Source organism: Penicillium macrosclerotiorum, assembly GCF_028827735.1.
Source record: "Penicillium macrosclerotiorum strain IBT 26536 chromosome Unknown utg000009l_segment0_segment0, whole genome shotgun sequence".
NCBI classification, from domain to species: Eukaryota; Fungi; Ascomycota; class Eurotiomycetes; order Eurotiales; family Aspergillaceae; genus Penicillium; species Penicillium macrosclerotiorum.
In genome coordinates, this window is record NW_026643088.1 from 1,439,087 (window position 1) to 1,454,633 (window position 15,547).

General features: G+C 48.6%; 5 protein-coding genes across 5 annotated transcripts; 1 reads left to right on the forward strand and 4 right to left on the reverse strand.

Annotated features, from left to right (window-relative positions):
• Window positions 1-219: 219 nt before the first annotated feature.
• Window positions 220-2,472, reverse strand: N7462_009668 (pre-rRNA-processing protein ESF1; the record flags this gene model as incomplete). The annotated part of the gene is made up of 2 exons (XM_057081382.1): window positions 220-2,321; window positions 2,406-2,472. The coding sequence occupies 2 exons, from the start codon at window positions 2,470-2,472 to the stop codon at window positions 220-222; spliced, it is 2,169 nt and encodes a 722-aa protein (XP_056930219.1).
• Window positions 2,473-2,825: 353 nt separating this feature from the next.
• Window positions 2,826-4,602, reverse strand: N7462_009669 (uridine kinase family protein; the record flags this gene model as incomplete). Its single annotated transcript, XM_057081383.1, has 8 exons — window positions 2,826-3,309; window positions 3,371-3,602; window positions 3,658-3,699; window positions 3,754-3,867; window positions 3,924-3,966; window positions 4,024-4,168; window positions 4,236-4,363; window positions 4,432-4,602. 8 exons carry the CDS (start codon window positions 4,600-4,602, stop codon window positions 2,826-2,828), a joined length of 1,359 nt encoding a protein of 452 aa, XP_056930220.1.
• Window positions 4,603-5,037: 435 nt separating this feature from the next.
• N7462_009670 (glucose-induced degradation complex GID8) lies at window positions 5,038-6,276 on the forward strand (the record flags this gene model as incomplete). The annotated part of the gene is made up of 3 exons (XM_057081384.1): window positions 5,038-5,117; window positions 5,334-5,529; window positions 5,737-6,276. 3 exons carry the CDS (start codon window positions 5,038-5,040, stop codon window positions 6,274-6,276), a joined length of 816 nt encoding a protein of 271 aa, XP_056930221.1.
• Window positions 6,277-7,005: 729 nt separating this feature from the next.
• On the reverse strand, window positions 7,006-9,302 carry N7462_009671 (putative NADH-ubiquinone oxidoreductase 64 kDa subunit; the record flags this gene model as incomplete). Its single annotated transcript, XM_057081385.1, has 5 exons — window positions 7,006-7,022; window positions 7,083-7,814; window positions 7,869-8,019; window positions 8,075-8,415; window positions 8,486-9,302. The coding sequence occupies 5 exons, from the start codon at window positions 9,300-9,302 to the stop codon at window positions 7,006-7,008; spliced, it is 2,058 nt and encodes a 685-aa protein (XP_056930222.1).
• Window positions 9,303-9,931: 629 nt separating this feature from the next.
• Window positions 9,932-15,496, reverse strand: N7462_009672 (putative sister chromatid cohesion protein Mis4; the record flags this gene model as incomplete). The annotated part of the gene is made up of 5 exons (XM_057081386.1): window positions 9,932-12,743; window positions 12,795-14,820; window positions 14,881-15,017; window positions 15,080-15,269; window positions 15,331-15,496. The coding sequence occupies 5 exons, from the start codon at window positions 15,494-15,496 to the stop codon at window positions 9,932-9,934; spliced, it is 5,331 nt and encodes a 1,776-aa protein (XP_056930223.1).
• Window positions 15,497-15,547: the final 51 nt, after the last annotated feature.

The window sequence follows — 15,547 nt, forward strand, 5'->3', positions numbered from 1 at the left end:
AACGGGGATGCCACATGATCTCAGCCTCAACGTGACACTGCATCAACAACACTGACTCGGTGAGGACTCTGATCTGTGACCGATCAATCCTAATGCTGGTATAGAAAGCTACTGGATTTTTTGAGGGTCGGCGCCATCTCTGGATTCGTGGAGGTGAATCTATTGTGCTTCATCAAGATGGTATAACTACATACACAACTAAAGACCGACTATGGATCTTCATGCTTTCGATTGTCGTTTCACCTTATCGACCAATCGCTTCAAATCCTCCGATCCAGGGTCCTTGGAGGCCTTCTTCTGCTTCTTCGAGCGGTCCCAACTGTCCGGTACCGTCTCGGGCTCACCGTCATCTCGAGTGCGCCGACGTTTACGACCCTCATCGAGCAGGGCCTTCATGCCGGAAGTTGACTTGAAGCGGGGATTGGTGGGATCGATGGCAAACTCGTGGCTCTCAAACAGGCGAGCAAAACGAGGATCGCTAACATCCACGTTGAAGTCATCTGTGACGGGGACTTCCTTAGATTTACCCTTGCCCTTGCCCTTGCCCTTCTTTCGTCGGGCCTGCTTTTCTGCCTTTTCGATTTCGTTCATGTCAAAGTGCTTGATTGCGGCTTTCTCGTCATCCATCATCAAGAGTTCAAGCTCGGCTCGTTGAGCTGCGGAGGCAGCTTCCTGGGTAGCACGCTCCTCGCGCTTCTTGCGCTTCTCCTCCTTGCGGCGGGACGCAGAGGTAGCCTTGCTACCTGGGTCGTCGAAGAATGGGTCGTTGAAGCCCAAATCTTCATCTGCTTCTTGTGCCGCCTCGGCTGTAACATCTTCTGCGTTGTTGGTTTCTTCGGCTAGTGTTTCACCCAGTTCTGCAGCCTTGGCCGCCTTCTGTCTCTCCTTTCGCCGTTTCTTGCGTTCGCGCTCCTTTCGCACATATCTCTCCATAGTGCTCTCCTCGATTTCGGGCTCGTTCTCGAAGATAGTATCCTTTCCGTGGCCCCCAGCAAGACCTGATGTGAAAGTAACTTCCATCTCGCCAACTGGACCTTCCGACTTGGAAGAGCGAGTCGGCTCCGTGCTTAGGCCCAGTAATGCTCGCATACGCTGTCTTTCGGCGTCTCTCTTCGACATCTTGGTGCTTGCGCCTTCGCCGGCGGTACTATCAACAACCTCAACGCCTCCGTCTTCATCATCCTCGCTTTCGGAGCTGTCACTTCCGAGATAAGCCTTGAGGTCATTCTCATCAATATCTTTCCGAGAGCCTCGGAACGCGCGAGCCTGGGCTTCCTTGCGAGACTTGTCATCAGCATCCCAAGTCAATTTGACTTTGCTGTGCTGAAGGGCGTCCGTGACGAATTCACTGGGCTTGTATCCGTCGGGAATACGAGAACACTCGTCACGAGGCTTGTCGTCGGAGAAATCAGTATCATCGGGAACGAAACGAAGATCGAAAAAATTCGCGCTGGACAAGTACTCCGCCCCATCCACAAGATCGTAGACGTGTTTGGCAGAGTCTTTAGAAGAGAAGGTGAGAATCGCGTAGAAGTAGCGTAGGCGTTCGAGCTGGTATTGCCGCAATTGCGTAGAGTTGAACTCTTCTCCTTCGTCGGCCTTGAGCATGGATTTTTTGATCTCTTCCTCTTCTTCATCGGAATCGAATTCCTCCTCTTCTTCACTCGCTTCTTCTTCTGTTTTGGATGCGAAAATCTCTTTAGGCGGCCCTTCGATCTCTTCTTTCTCCATGCGCTCTTTTCCGAATTCGCTAGGGTAAATTGATACATTCTCGACACGATTTCCGGTGGGCAAGAAACTCGAGAAAACAGCCATCAAGTCTTCAGAACGAATATTATCCCAGTCCAGGTTCACGACCGCTATCCGCTTTGTGACCTCTCCGAGCGGTATATTGGACTGCTGCCTGTCAGGAAATTCGACTTCCTCGTCTTCATCCTCCAATTCTTCCTCTTCCTCTTCTTCCTCACTTGAACTATCTTCTTCAGAAGATGAGGAAGAAAATCCACCGTCGCGAGCGGGATCATATGGACGTTCCTCAACACGTTTCAGTTCCTTCTGCACTTCTTCATCGTCATCCGCACTGATGTTGCTCTGGTCCTCATCCTCATCCTCGTCTTCGTCAAGGCGGTAGAACTTCTTCAACTGCTGCTTTGTGTCGTCGCGAGCCAGTTTGCGCCCATATCGATCAACAGCAGCATTGCGAGAAAAGTCCTTGTCGTCAAGAACATGTGCAAAGCGCTTGTCGAGTTTAACGTGAGTCTGGCGCTTGCTTGGAAGACGGTAGCGAGGATCCGTTTGAATGCTAGCAAAACGAGGGTCGGCTGTGCATATCATCTGTCAGTTAATGGACTTCATCCATTGGAAGCCGGTTTTCATAAAATCGGCTCGGGGTTCTTAGCACATACTGATCACCGAACCGGCGCCTTTGGCCTTAGCTGACTTGTTTGACTTCTTCGTGGCTTGTCCTGCCATTGCAGAATACTGCTGGATGAATCAAAGGACAGGGAAAACAAAGTTAAAACCAGTAACAGGTTTGACACAATCGAAGTAATCGGGAAGAACCACTGTCCTCAACTGCGGACAAATTTCTTTTTTTTCTGCCAGATTTTATGGGGCGGTGTGCAACACGTGAATATTCCCTTAGAAAGGATAGCCTACGACCATTCCACGCCTTGAACTAAAGTGGCCAAAGTCGCGATTCTTGTGTTTGAGTTCCATTATGGTGCTGAGCTTGAAAATTTAAAAGTGGTTTATGTATATATGATTGCTAGCAATGCATGAATGGATGTAAAAAGACTTGACAGATAAGATAGCCGTGGCCGGAGCTAGCAACCAAAATAACGCTTCTCCATCCACCTGGGCTCACCTTCTTCCTCAATCCGACCTACGACAACATTGATCTTGGAGAAAACTGCGGTGAGTCGTTTGATTCCCGTCTCTCCTGCAGCACATGTGACAAAGACAATCCTCTCTTCTTGCACGCCATGATCAATAAGAACTCGCACGGCCATCAGTGCTGCTCCGCCGCTGGACATTTGTGGATCTAGAAGCATGACCATAGAATGCTCTTCCAGCTGCGGTGGCAGTCTCAAGTAGTGCAACTCGGGCTCAGAGCTGTTCTCATCGGTCTGGATCAAGACGCGACCAGTAATACAGTCAGGAATAGTCCGTTTCAATGCCGTCTCCAAGCATGAGCCTCCGCGCAAGATAGGAACTGCGGAAACAATGCCCTTTGGGTTTAACCCCATGTATTTGTTCCCTTGTGGTGTTTCTATATTAGTCGGAACATACACAGTCATGTCTAGAGCCCTGGAATCAAAAGTCAGAAAGGTAGAAGCCAATTGTCATCTGGGAAGCATTGGAACAATACTTTTCGATAAGAATTGATGCAAGGCGATCAAAATAGAAGACAAAATCAACGTGTTCAGTTTCAGGATTTTGTAAGATAGTGTTCATGCCGATAAACTGAGGTGTTGCAGGCATCACATGCACATTTGGTGGAAGTTCGACCTTGGCAGCAATGAGGCCAAGCTTCCGCAGTGCTTCAGTGTGCTGTTCTGACTTCTCCTGGAGTTTACGTTGGATATGCTTGACCACCATGTCTAAAAGGGTCAGTTTTATTCACAAAGGAGAGAAACGGACGTAGGACGCATTCACCAATGGCTGTTTTGTTCTCAATACCACGAGGGATAATGATATCTGATACTGAGTTAGACCTTTTCTGGTGGCTATTTTTCGGTCAGAATTCATTACCAGAGACGTGTCGTTGAGGTTCCACAAATCTTGTATATGATGGCTTCACAAACTGGAACCACTGTTTGATAATGCCATCAATGTCGCGACCTCTTTCGCGAACATCGCGGAGAACTAGGATAAAGCGTAATTAGTGACGCGCAATTGTCTGGAAGAAAGTAGTCACAAACTTCTGCGTCCAAGACAGACATCCATGTCTGCCTCAACGAAAATCTAAGAAGTTTATCAGCCCAGATCTCATCGACATATATCGAGAGTAAACATATGTACCTTAACGTCGAGCATCTCTGCGATTCTAGTATCGTGCAGGGCCAAAATGCCCTCCAAAATAAGCACTCGGGGTGAGTATAAGGTAGTGGTCTGTGTTTGGCGTTGATGATCGGCAAATGAATAGACTGGGATATGGGCTTTCTTCCTTTGAAACAATGTTCAGTCAGGTTAAGACAAAAACACGATAAAGTTCATTTTAAAAGACGAATTACCCTTGTTTCAGATCCCGTAGGGTCTGTACCAAAAGGTCAAAATCAATTGATTCGGGGCAATCGAAGTCATATTCATTCGCATGGGCTTTTTGATGTTCTTCAGAGGATAAAGTCTTGTAGAACGAGTCCTGCGGCCAGCCCATGTTAGAAGCTCCCGCCACTCCGAACATCGAGCTGCATACCGTCCGGGACATACCATGACCAAAATTACCACCCAGGGAAGGTTGAGTGACTTGACAATCTCCATGGCCACCGAGGTCTTACCTGAACCGGAGCTTCCAGCAATACCGATAATGCTCAGATCCTGCCATGGTGGAGAGTACTTGACCTCTGGGGTAAGCGAGTAAAACGGTGAGGATGTTTCCATGGCCGCCAGGGAGAGCCTCACACCGTCACACCTTTGACCGACAGGTACAACAACGCTACAGCGATAGAAAGAGAGCAAAGGTCCCGAAGTCTCCTAATCAAATGTTATCAATTCAAATTCGCGGTCTCGTCTCTCTTGCGACGATTCGGGCTTAGCGCCGGTCCGTTCGCTTGTGGCTGACATAATCGCTTAAGTCGTTTTCTTTCGTCCGCGAACTCCGTTCTTCTTTCTCTTTTACCACTTCCTCTTCAGGGCCTTTCCCTTCCAGCGTTCTGCCTTCCTCCATGGCTGTCGTCTCTCGGGCAGCCCTTCAGCTTGACGGATAGCTGCAGACCAGATCCAAGCTATAGTCTGGCTCTCATAATGTCTTCCGCTAATCTTGTATGCTGCTCGGCGTGTTGACACCCGTGGTTGCAAGTTTTTAACACTGCACAGATGTCTCGCACTTCCTCGTCGGCTTCGCCGATATGGCATCAGTTCGAGCGGAAGATCGACGAGGTCAAGCCATCCAAAACGTGAGTCGATGCCCTCCCTTACCTCCAACCTTCCCCGCCCCTACCCTTCCCGGCCTGCCGTGAAATGATGTATCTTGAAATCAAGTTGGGAATCTCTCTGAAAATTCTTGAGGAGAAACAAATTGACTTGTCTATCTGAATCACTTGTCACATTGCTACATATTATTTTGACCGGTTATCTTGCCTCTTTGCATCCGCTAATATGAAGCCCTCCAGTGATATCAACTACTTGGTTATGGACTACCTCATTACCAATGGTTATCCCGCAGCGGCAAATAAATTTGCTGTCGAAGCCAACATCCAACTCCGGACGGATTCGGAATCCATTCAGGAACGGGTTGATATTCGGACTGCCATCCACTCGGGGGATATCCAGGCAGCCGTTGAGAAAATCAACGAGCTGAATCCTCAGGTAAGATTTTGCCCCATCCTTTTTTTGCCCCACCCCTTCCTGCTACATGATTATATCAAGTTTCATGCACCACTCCTATCAAACCCTTCGGGGAGTTGCGGATAAACAAACATCTTCAGTCCTCAGTATGAACAGCAGTTCACTATAAATCTGCCCAAAACATCACACATTGGTCTTGTCTGTATCAATGCTAACATGATCAATTAGATTTTGGATGAAGACCCATCACTACACTTTTCGCTGCTGCGTCTGCAGCTGGTAGAACTAATACGTACCTGCACAGACACTCCGGATGGCGATATCAGCCCTGCTCTCGAGTTTGCAACCTCGCAACTAGCACCGCGGGCCCCAACCAACCCGAAGTTCCTGGAGGACCTGGAGCGAACTCTTGCGCTACTGATATTTCCCTCCGATAACCTTGCCCCTTCTCTCGCCTCTCTTCTAGACCCAAGCCTCCGTAAAGACATTGCTCAGCGAGTCAATGAGGCTATCCTGCAGAGCCAGGGTGCTCGTAAAGAAGCACGCCTCCGCAACCTTGTCAAACTCCGGGCGTTCGCTGAGAACAAGGCCCGCAGTGCGAAGAAGGACATCCCGGAGAAGTTGGATATTGGTCTCGTTAGCGATTCTCATGAAAGCAACAATCCGACCAGTAACAATAGTAATCAAGACAGCAACGGTGCCAGCCAAAATGGCTCAGGTGATACCGTGATGGTCAATAATGGCGATGCCGATGCCATGGTTGTATGATTCAGTCCTTGATCATCTTCCACTTCTGGACTGTTGTCGGCATGTTCTGTGTACACTTTCTGCCCTCGACGCAGCCCTTTAATTCGTCATTTGTGTATCTTAGCGAGGCGCTCCAGAACATGGTCATTTTTCATCGGTGTTTTGGCGATTCTAGGGGTTTTCGGCTTCCGGGAGCAAGTTCAATATACCATTCATGGATTACATACTTCTTTCCAGTTAAATTTTCAATAATATGATCTCCGTCTTCCGGCCATTTTCGAGACATGATGTATGCCAGTAATTCTTCAACGTGGGCGAGGATATATATAACTGGTCTTCGACCTTACTAATTGTATACGTATATATGGACAGGTCTGTATCTATATATATCTACGTGACAAGTCTATGAGCGAATAATGCATTCATATGTTGACAGTGCTAAACACAAGAACTAGGGGGAAGAAGGAAAAAGACTTTAAAAGTAAGAAATTGTCGAATATGATCAGAATCTCTTCACCCCGCACAACCGTGACAGACAGCCAAAAACTTACGATCTCCGCCCTTTCAAAAAACATTGGACAATCAAAATAGAAGACCTCTCAAGATGGGCTAAATCAAACAAGCAATGGTCTATATGCCTCACACAAAACCAGCAAAGTAGTTAAGACTTCGCCAAGCCGTAGTTTTACAAGTCAAGAGCGGCTGATTCAGTCATCCCTAATTCCACCTGAACACATAATAGAAAGTCGTTTAGAAGCTCATGAGATCTGGACAAAGGTAAATTAGTCAACACGTTGGCATCAGACGAATAAAGTAAAAGCACATACCTCTTCCAAAGAGTGCACGCTTGGCCCAGTCCATTGCCAGCATACACCGGGTGCGGAAGCTGACGCTCTCGGCAAAATAGATGCTACGCCAGAGATACATGGCAATAACGCCACCGCTGAAGCTCATGCCACCAAAGTCAAAGATCGCAGCATTGCTAATATAAGCGAGACTGCCCAGATGTTTGTATTTGAAAGCACGGTAGACAGCCTCATCGAGGTCGCCATAGTCAATCTCGTTCGCCTTGAGGCCAGGCAGAGCGGAGGCAATCTTGGTCAGCTTACGGCCCAAGTACACACCCTGCTGATTCGCACGCTGAGCAGTGGCGGGCAGGGAAGTAAGCTTGGTGTCGATTTGATGGAGCAGTTCGGACAGCTCGCCATAGTCGAGGGTGCCAGAATGGTCTTTATCATACTGCTCGAAGAGACGGTCGAGGCGGCGGAGATGGTTCGATGCTTGGGGGAAACGCTTCTTGACTCGGTTGGCAACATCTCGCCATTCAGAGAAGGTCAGGTGCACTTTCTCAGGATCTTGACCCTTTTCCCAGGCAATGGTACGCAGGAATTTGATAATGTTCTGTGCAACGTTGTTTTGAACGGTGGAGCAGTCGCCAATGGCATATACATCACCCAAGGGGGCTCCGATAACACGAAGATGGGAGTCGGTTTCCAGGGCGTGCTTATTATTCTGGCCTTCAAGTTTGTTGGACAGTTTTTCGGCGATTTCAGCACGAGCTTGGATATGTCAGTTAGAACCAACAAACGGAGTGAAGACAAAACAAAACGTACAAACTCCAGTTGACCACAAACAGAATCCAGTTGGGATTTCCTTGACGACTTGTTTGCCATCTTCCACCTGGCTGAAAAGAACACGATCCTTTTGCACTTCCTTTACACGGGCATTGGTCAGCACTTCAACGCCGTCACGAGCAAATCGGCCCTGCTGAGTGTTAGTAATGAAATCTCTTCGGTATTTAGGGGATGAGATAGCATGCCTCGGCGTATTTGGAGAGTGCTTCATCGTAGGTGTTCAGAATGTGAGTTCGGCTCTGGATAATGTGCACGGAGATCTCATTCCGGACAATACGAGGGAAGGAATGGAGCAGGTCTTCATTGAGCAGATCAAAGAGTTCAGCAGCAAACTCGACACCAGTCGGGCCTCCACCACAGACGACGAAAGAGAGCAGACGCTTGCGTTCCTCATCACTGGTGGTGGGAAGGCAGGCCATTTCCATGTTCTCTAGCACTTTGTTCTTGATCCGACGAGCATCATCAATGGTCTTGAGGAAATTGCAGTTTTCAAGACCCTTGACACCATGGGGGTTTGTCACACAGCCTAAAATGATACAATGTCAGCCTGGCACAACACACTGTTGGCTCAGCAGATCCGCGAATATCGCACTTACCAACACCAATAACCAGTTTATCATATGGAAGATAGAAATCTTTCTTGTTTCCATCCTGATCCACTTGAGAGACTTCGACCAACTTTCGGGAAAAGTCGACGTCTGTTGCGGATGCCTTCAAGAAATGACCATTTACACGTTCGATAATGCGACGAACAGGTTCGACGAGAGACCGGAGGCCCAGAGTGCCTACTGTGGCAGACGGGAGCATAGGAGTAAACAGGAAGTAGTTAGTCGGGGAAACAACAGTAACATGGTAGTCACTAGGGTTCAGGTTCTTAAGCAGAGCGATGCTACCCCAGCCGGTGCCAAGGATTACAAGTCTCGGCTTGTCCTTTTGCTCTATCATAGATTCCGAGTCATAGTCGCCGACGAGGACATCCGCAATGGGAAGGTTTTTGGGGCCTCCGCGTCGTGGGTTAAGAGCCAGCTCGGACACGGGGATGTCTGCGGCGCTCGGGGTTTCACGGTAGGTGCTGGCATCATAAACGAAAAAGGCGACAACGATGACTCCAGTGCCAATAACAAAGAAGCCGCAGTATGCAAACGTCTTATAAAGAGCGTTAAGAATCTTCGGTCGAGTCTTTGTTGCAACCTGAGAAGCAGCGCTATCCGATTGAAACCGGATCGGGATTAATACTTTGGGAGCTCGCTGGGAGACACGCCGCGGAAGAGGGCGGCTGGGAGTATGCAACGAGCGCAGAAAGGACGGTTTGTCGAGAAAAGATGCTCTGAAAGCTTGCGGTCGCGCTGGTATTGTTCCAATTGACCTTAATGCATGGCCTGCTGGTCGGCTCCCGCCCAATGCCGCGCGCATCTTGAGGAGACGGACAGGAGGGGGAGATTGAGCGAATGGAGGTCGACAACGGTCGACAGTAAATAGGCAGGTCAACGCCCGCCCCAGACAGGATGACGGAAATGTCCACAAAAAGAGATTCTTAACGAACGCAAGTCTCTCGAACGATTGAGCGAAGAGACAGCGCGCGCCGAAACTTGCGGCGCCAGCTCACACGCCGACGTCATGTAGCAATGCACCGGTCACGTGCACACGGAAATCGGCACGTCTCTGCATAAAGTGGGCACAGGCGTTGGATTAAGCCTGGGCCGCAAAAATGCCAAGATCAGAGAAACAGAACGCAAATAGAGATGAAATCTATTATATACTTATGATGGGGATAAATAAGCTATAGGAAGACCAGCCCGGAAGCTCCGATGAAGCAAATAAACCCTCCCCATTCGCGCCGTTGCATGCAAAAAGAAAATAAGCTATGTATCATCAATCAACCGCCCCTTTCCAGTCTTGGTATAAGAGAAATCGCATCCCTGAAACCCCGCTAGTGCAAAATAAAAGAGATAAAAAAGAAATAAACGCCAATGTGCAGTCATGCAGATATAAAAAAATGGACACCTATCAGGAAGGGTAATTTGGATTGCACCGGCGATTGGTCAATCCCAAGGATCATCGGGCTCGGCACTGGACGGGTTCTTACCAACAGAGCCTTTCCGGCTCTTCGGCCGTTTGCTGAGACCTGGATTCGAAACAGAACTCTTGCGCTTCATCGGCCGTGACCCACTGAACCCGGTTCCCAGGTCATCAACCTCCCCAATAGCGTCCAAGGTGTCTCCCTCGGCAGTGTCCTCACGATCTATCTTGAACTCCTCGTCGATGGCAAGCAGGGTTGAAAATTCGCGACACTTGCTCAACATGGCCTCTTGGCTGTCCAGTGAAGCCATGTTCCTCACAATAGCATCCCAAAACCTCTCTCCCGTCACACCGTGCACTTTGCCAGGAGCCTTATTTAACTCCTTCGCAGCAGGCTTGCTGTCCTTGTCCTTACTATGGGAATTTTGTCCGTAGAGCCGTCGCAAGTGTGTCCGTGCTTCCCACAGCATCGAGAGTGAAGCAGCCGCGGTGGCTAACGTCCGCAGAGCAACAGAGTTCACTTGCTGTGGAACGCTTGCGGACACCGGCATATCTGGCGTAAGGCTCATCATGCCGGTTGGGGTCTCAACCATAGGAGGGCCAATCGGGGTCGGGAAGATATCAGTTTCAATTGCATGTGCGACAACAGTCCCGGTCGATGAAACGATCCGTTCGATGCAAGCAATAGTGGGTATTAGTTCAGCGAGTTGGCCGTAGTCGAAATATGCGAGATTTTGGGAAACAAAACGAGCCACCAAGAGATGCTCTGGAGGGTCTCCATTAGCATCGAGTTTCTTCAACTCGAAGTTCGCTTTGGCACAGAGGTTTGAGAGAAACTTTTTCTGGTATCGACTGTTGCTTATTTTGACGATCTCAAAGAGAGGTGCAAGCTTTGCAACGTAGGGACGAGGGGTCGCACCATTCGAGTCACCCACAATATCTCGTTGATAGTAGAAGGCTTCCTGGATAGCTCGCATATACTCCCTTTCGAACATTGATTCAAATTGCTGGTGAAGCATTTTGTGAGTATCGAAGGCGACCTTAGCGATTGCCGGCACAGTTGACGTCTCCAGGGAGACAAGAACACCAGCGCATTCCTTGGGATGAACCAATCCTTGCCGATTAATGCTTGCAATAAGCTCAATGGCGGTGAGAGAACAAGCATCTTGTCGCGATTGTGCTACCTTCAACATGCTTTTCAGGAAGTTCTGAGCAATTAACGCAGCAGCGCCATCATTGTCACTAGCTCGTAGGGAACCGCCTAGGCGAGTAGAGTCCTCTTGAGCGGCTGCCTCGGCAGTTGGCACCACTCCTTTCTCGTGCTTTCCTTCATGAATGAAGAAGAAGTCTGCAAATGATCGAAGAACAATATGTTGGAGTACAGGCGAATCCTCTTTGAATACATGTGCAAATGTCTTTCGCGTGGACTCGCGGCCAAATTGGGCGGGCCAAGATTGACAGACAGAACCCACACTCTCAAGAGCCATGACCCTCAAATCGTCGGGCTGCATGTATTCGGTAAATGGAATAATGCGATCGACCATAAGAGTGGCTACAGAGCCACCAGACCAGGTCGGAAAAGCGTTTTTGAAATGGTTAATGTATTTTTCAAGATCACAATGCCGTCCGACACAGCCTGCAATTCTGATGTAGCTTTTGGCACGTGCTAAAACAGTTGCATTATCGCTGGAAGACATGTCGACGCTTTTGTACTGTTGCAGTGGTTTGAGAACAGAGATTGTCAGTTTAACCAGCCTGTCTGTGTTTTGTAGGACACCATTAATAGTCCAAAGGCATGCCATGACCTCATTCAATTCAGAGCGGGATAGTTTAGCAACGCTCTTGAAAAGGTCATTTTGCACGTCCTTCAGAAGTTTATTATGTGCTGAGGATAGGTACGGCAGAATGCAGCGATAGATAACAACCACTGATCGAAACATGAAGAGATCGTCCGCAGTTGCAAGGTTGCCGATATATGGGTGTAAAGCCTCCAGCTGATCCGGGCTGAAAAGCTTCGCGTTTGCTTTAGCAAAGACGGTGATAGTCTGAAGGAGAGACTGCAAGAACTCCTTTGCAGGTGCATCTTCCACAAGCCTTTGGAACATGATAGATACCATCATTTTGCAAACCTTGAAGTTCATTGCCGCTGACTTAGACTTGTCCGAGAGCACTGCCTTCAGGCATGTACCAAGAGAATCAAGGGCATTGTCACTGCGCTGAACAAGGCCGACAATCAGACCGACCTGTTCACTGAGTGCTATCTGTAGCTTTGGCCCTTCGGATGTGGAGTCGATTGTTGCGTGGAAGGGCACTAACCATATCTCCTCAAAAGTTTGACGAGCCAAGCTTGCGACGCCTTCCTCGTGGTCACCAGTTCGTAGAAGGAAGCTATCCAGAATGGCTAATTTTAATTCGTGACGAGAAGTCTTGTGGTATAGGTCCTTCAACAATCCGATGCAGCGTTTACGAACGCCAGCAGTTGGGTCACCTGCACATGCCAGGATACTACGACATCCTTCTTCTTCCAATTTTGGTTGAAGTCCGATGCATTTCGCAATCAAAGACAATGCAGAGTCACGAACCATTGGTGAGGCATCTGTGGTGCAACGAAGAATCAAACGTAGTACCGAAGCGTCCCGGTCTAGAAGAGTTGGGTCTTTTTCAAGCATTTCAATGACACTTTTCAGACTTCGACTGCGGACCTTAGCCTGGTCGCTGGCGATCGAGTTGAGGAGAACTTTGAGGATAGTATCAAAAGCTTTCCCAAAGCCCGAGTTCAGGACAGTCAATATATAGGCAAACCTCCCGTGCACATTCGAGATGACATGAAATTGTCTGTAACGCAGGTCAGCGATTTCTGGTACTTAAGATTATTTTGATACATACTTGTGCGTCTCCAACCAGCGCGAGTCGGAGAAAGACCTTGACAAGAGTACCACCAATTCATCAGTCACATTATCGTGTACTATTTCTTCTTTGTCGTCGGAATTGTAGTAGAGGTTGCAGACAGTTTTTGCCCACTGAGCTAAATAGTAGCCCCGTGCACTAGTCAGCTGCGAATTATCGGAATTCTTGTCTTGAGAAATATACTCGAGGGCCATTCGATAAGGGCCTATTGGAGCGACCAGATCTTGTGGATGAAGTGCTCGCGACGAAAAATCCTCGAACTGGTGCTTTAGACAATCTGTGAGGTCACTGTCCGAATCTTCCAAAGCAGGAAGCATGTGCTGGGCGGTGGCAATGAGGTCTGAAATAGCAGACCCCATCCAACCCAAAAGTTCAAGAGCCATGCTCTTAGCTGTAGCGGGGCTCTTGTCAAGATCTGCGATACCAACCATGTGAGATGCCATGATTCGAAGAAGCAGCTCAGACGCGGGCCAATCTGTAGACCCAAGGACATTGATTAGGTCTTCAGTGAAGAGGTCAAGAATATTGCGGAATGGCTGGTCGCCGCTTTTTGTCGCATTCATAGCACGGTGAACTATAAATTTCACAATGTACTGCGCACTGCGCACTGCGTTGTCATATAGTCGATTAACTTTAGCCGCTAGTCGTTCTAGAGATTCATCTAGCTCCTCACAGTCATCGTCAGGCTCTGGTTCCTTGGTATCATTAGCGTCACCCATGAGTTCGTCATCATCGTCTTCTGTTGTGGCCTGCAGTCGAAGTTTGGCCTTGGAGCGTTGTGTTTCCAAAGCAGTAGTCTGCACAAGCTGAAGAACCAAGGCAGTCAGAAGTTGGATACTTTTCCCATCCGCCAGTTTAAATTGCCTTGCGCTTTGACGGGTAGATGGAAGTTTTTCCAAAGATCCGAGGATTTGATTCAAGATATAAGAGCGCTGATCCGGGTACTTGGAAAAGATTTTTGCAAGAACATCCATTGCCCCACGTCTGGCAGGTTCAAATTTTGATGAACCAACTGCAGAATCCCGATCGTTGTGAGCATTCTCGACAAATATCAACTTCGCAGCAAAAAACAAGACCGAGTTGATTGGAGTCTCATGGACCTCGATTCGAGATAGAAAATCCGCAAAAAGAGTCAAAGCTTTCTTGCTCTGGTGAATAAGACTTGCGATAAGACGTCGCTGAGCTGAGAAGAACTTGAAGAGATCAGCATCCTTGCCACCGGGGCGTGATTCAACAGCAGGAATGATGCAATGATCAAAAATTTGCTCAATTACTGGTGGAATAGCCTCGATGAGATCCTCAGGGCACAGATCACGTTCTGTCTGTCGCCCGGACATTGTTTGCAAAAGGGTCCCAATAGCAAGCAATGAACTCAGAATATCCTCCACTTTGCCCGTCCATTCTTGAACTTCACTTTCACTGGATGGGTCATGTAAAGTAAGCTGCGCAGACTGGGCAGCAAGAATAGGGGTTTCACAAAGTTTCTGGATTCGTTTGAGATAGTCGGATGGAATATCCTGTAGCCTGTCAAAACCGGAAACTTTCCGAAGAGCCTTTTGGAGGCGGTTATGAGCATCCGAGGAGAGCACCAAGCCATGTACTTCCAATGATCTCGTGTTCATAAAAAGCGGATTCGGTCTGTCGGCCGTTGGTCCGACTGTCGCTCCTGGTTCAATCTGATCTTCCGCCTCAAAGACTTCTTGGAGAAGATCTTGTAGCCTAAGCAGCGCGTCATCTGCTTCCGCCTTCTGATCTTTCAGCCGTACGTCAGTCATCATGTCCTCTCGATCAATATTCGGCTTTGGTTTTGGCTGCTTGGGGTTTGAAGGCGTAGGTTTCATTGGGATGACAACAGAAACTTGGCTCGAAGAACGTGAGATCGGTTCAAAGGACGCAGATTGAGACTTGTTTGCGACGTATGCCTCTTGGTTCGGAGGGATCAAAGCCTTCGGTATTGGCTCGTTCTTTTCCACTTTTATTGTCGCCGGCGCAGATGTTTCGGGGTCTGGCGTTGGGTCAGCAAATGAGCTCGAAATTCAGTGACAGGAGTCTGTTATGGACTCACATCTAAATGCTATTTTTGTGGATTCCAGAATCATTTTTGCAAAAGGACCCAGCGTGCTGTGGAGGGAAGAAATTCCAACAGAGGCGATTGAATGCGGCTGTTGACCATGACTGAGAGTAGGAGGAAACTTGAATTTGCTAGCAATGAAAAGTTATATATCAGTAAAGCCCGACTTTTCTGGGGGTGATTAAGTACTCACAATTCCGTCAGTTGTTCTCCATCCAGCAATTGTTCAAGGTATTCTCGAGACGTCTCCAGGCGGCTGGACTCGTCCAGTCCAGACTGGATCTCCGTATCCAGTTCGTTCAATGTCTGGCGGCCTGCCTGCAAAACATGGTTTATAGAGGTAGTATTGGATGGGCGACCAACGTCCGGTCGTATAACACAGTCTAGAAACCAAGCAACTGTTAGCTATCATTTCGGTGTTTCAAGGTTCTTTGGTGGACGGACCGAGCCCAAAGACAGGAGCACTGGACATGGAGGAGTACTGCAGCGCCTCATCCACAGACAGCGGTCTAGGCTGAATTGGGAATGACATGGTAGTGCCATAGGGCTGTTGCGATTGCGGACGGCCGTTGATGACGACCTGTACAGTTGGCTCTCTATTCAGATCCATGATGGCGGTTGGCAAGGTGAATAGGGAAGGCGCTAGTCGAAGGAAAGGGGG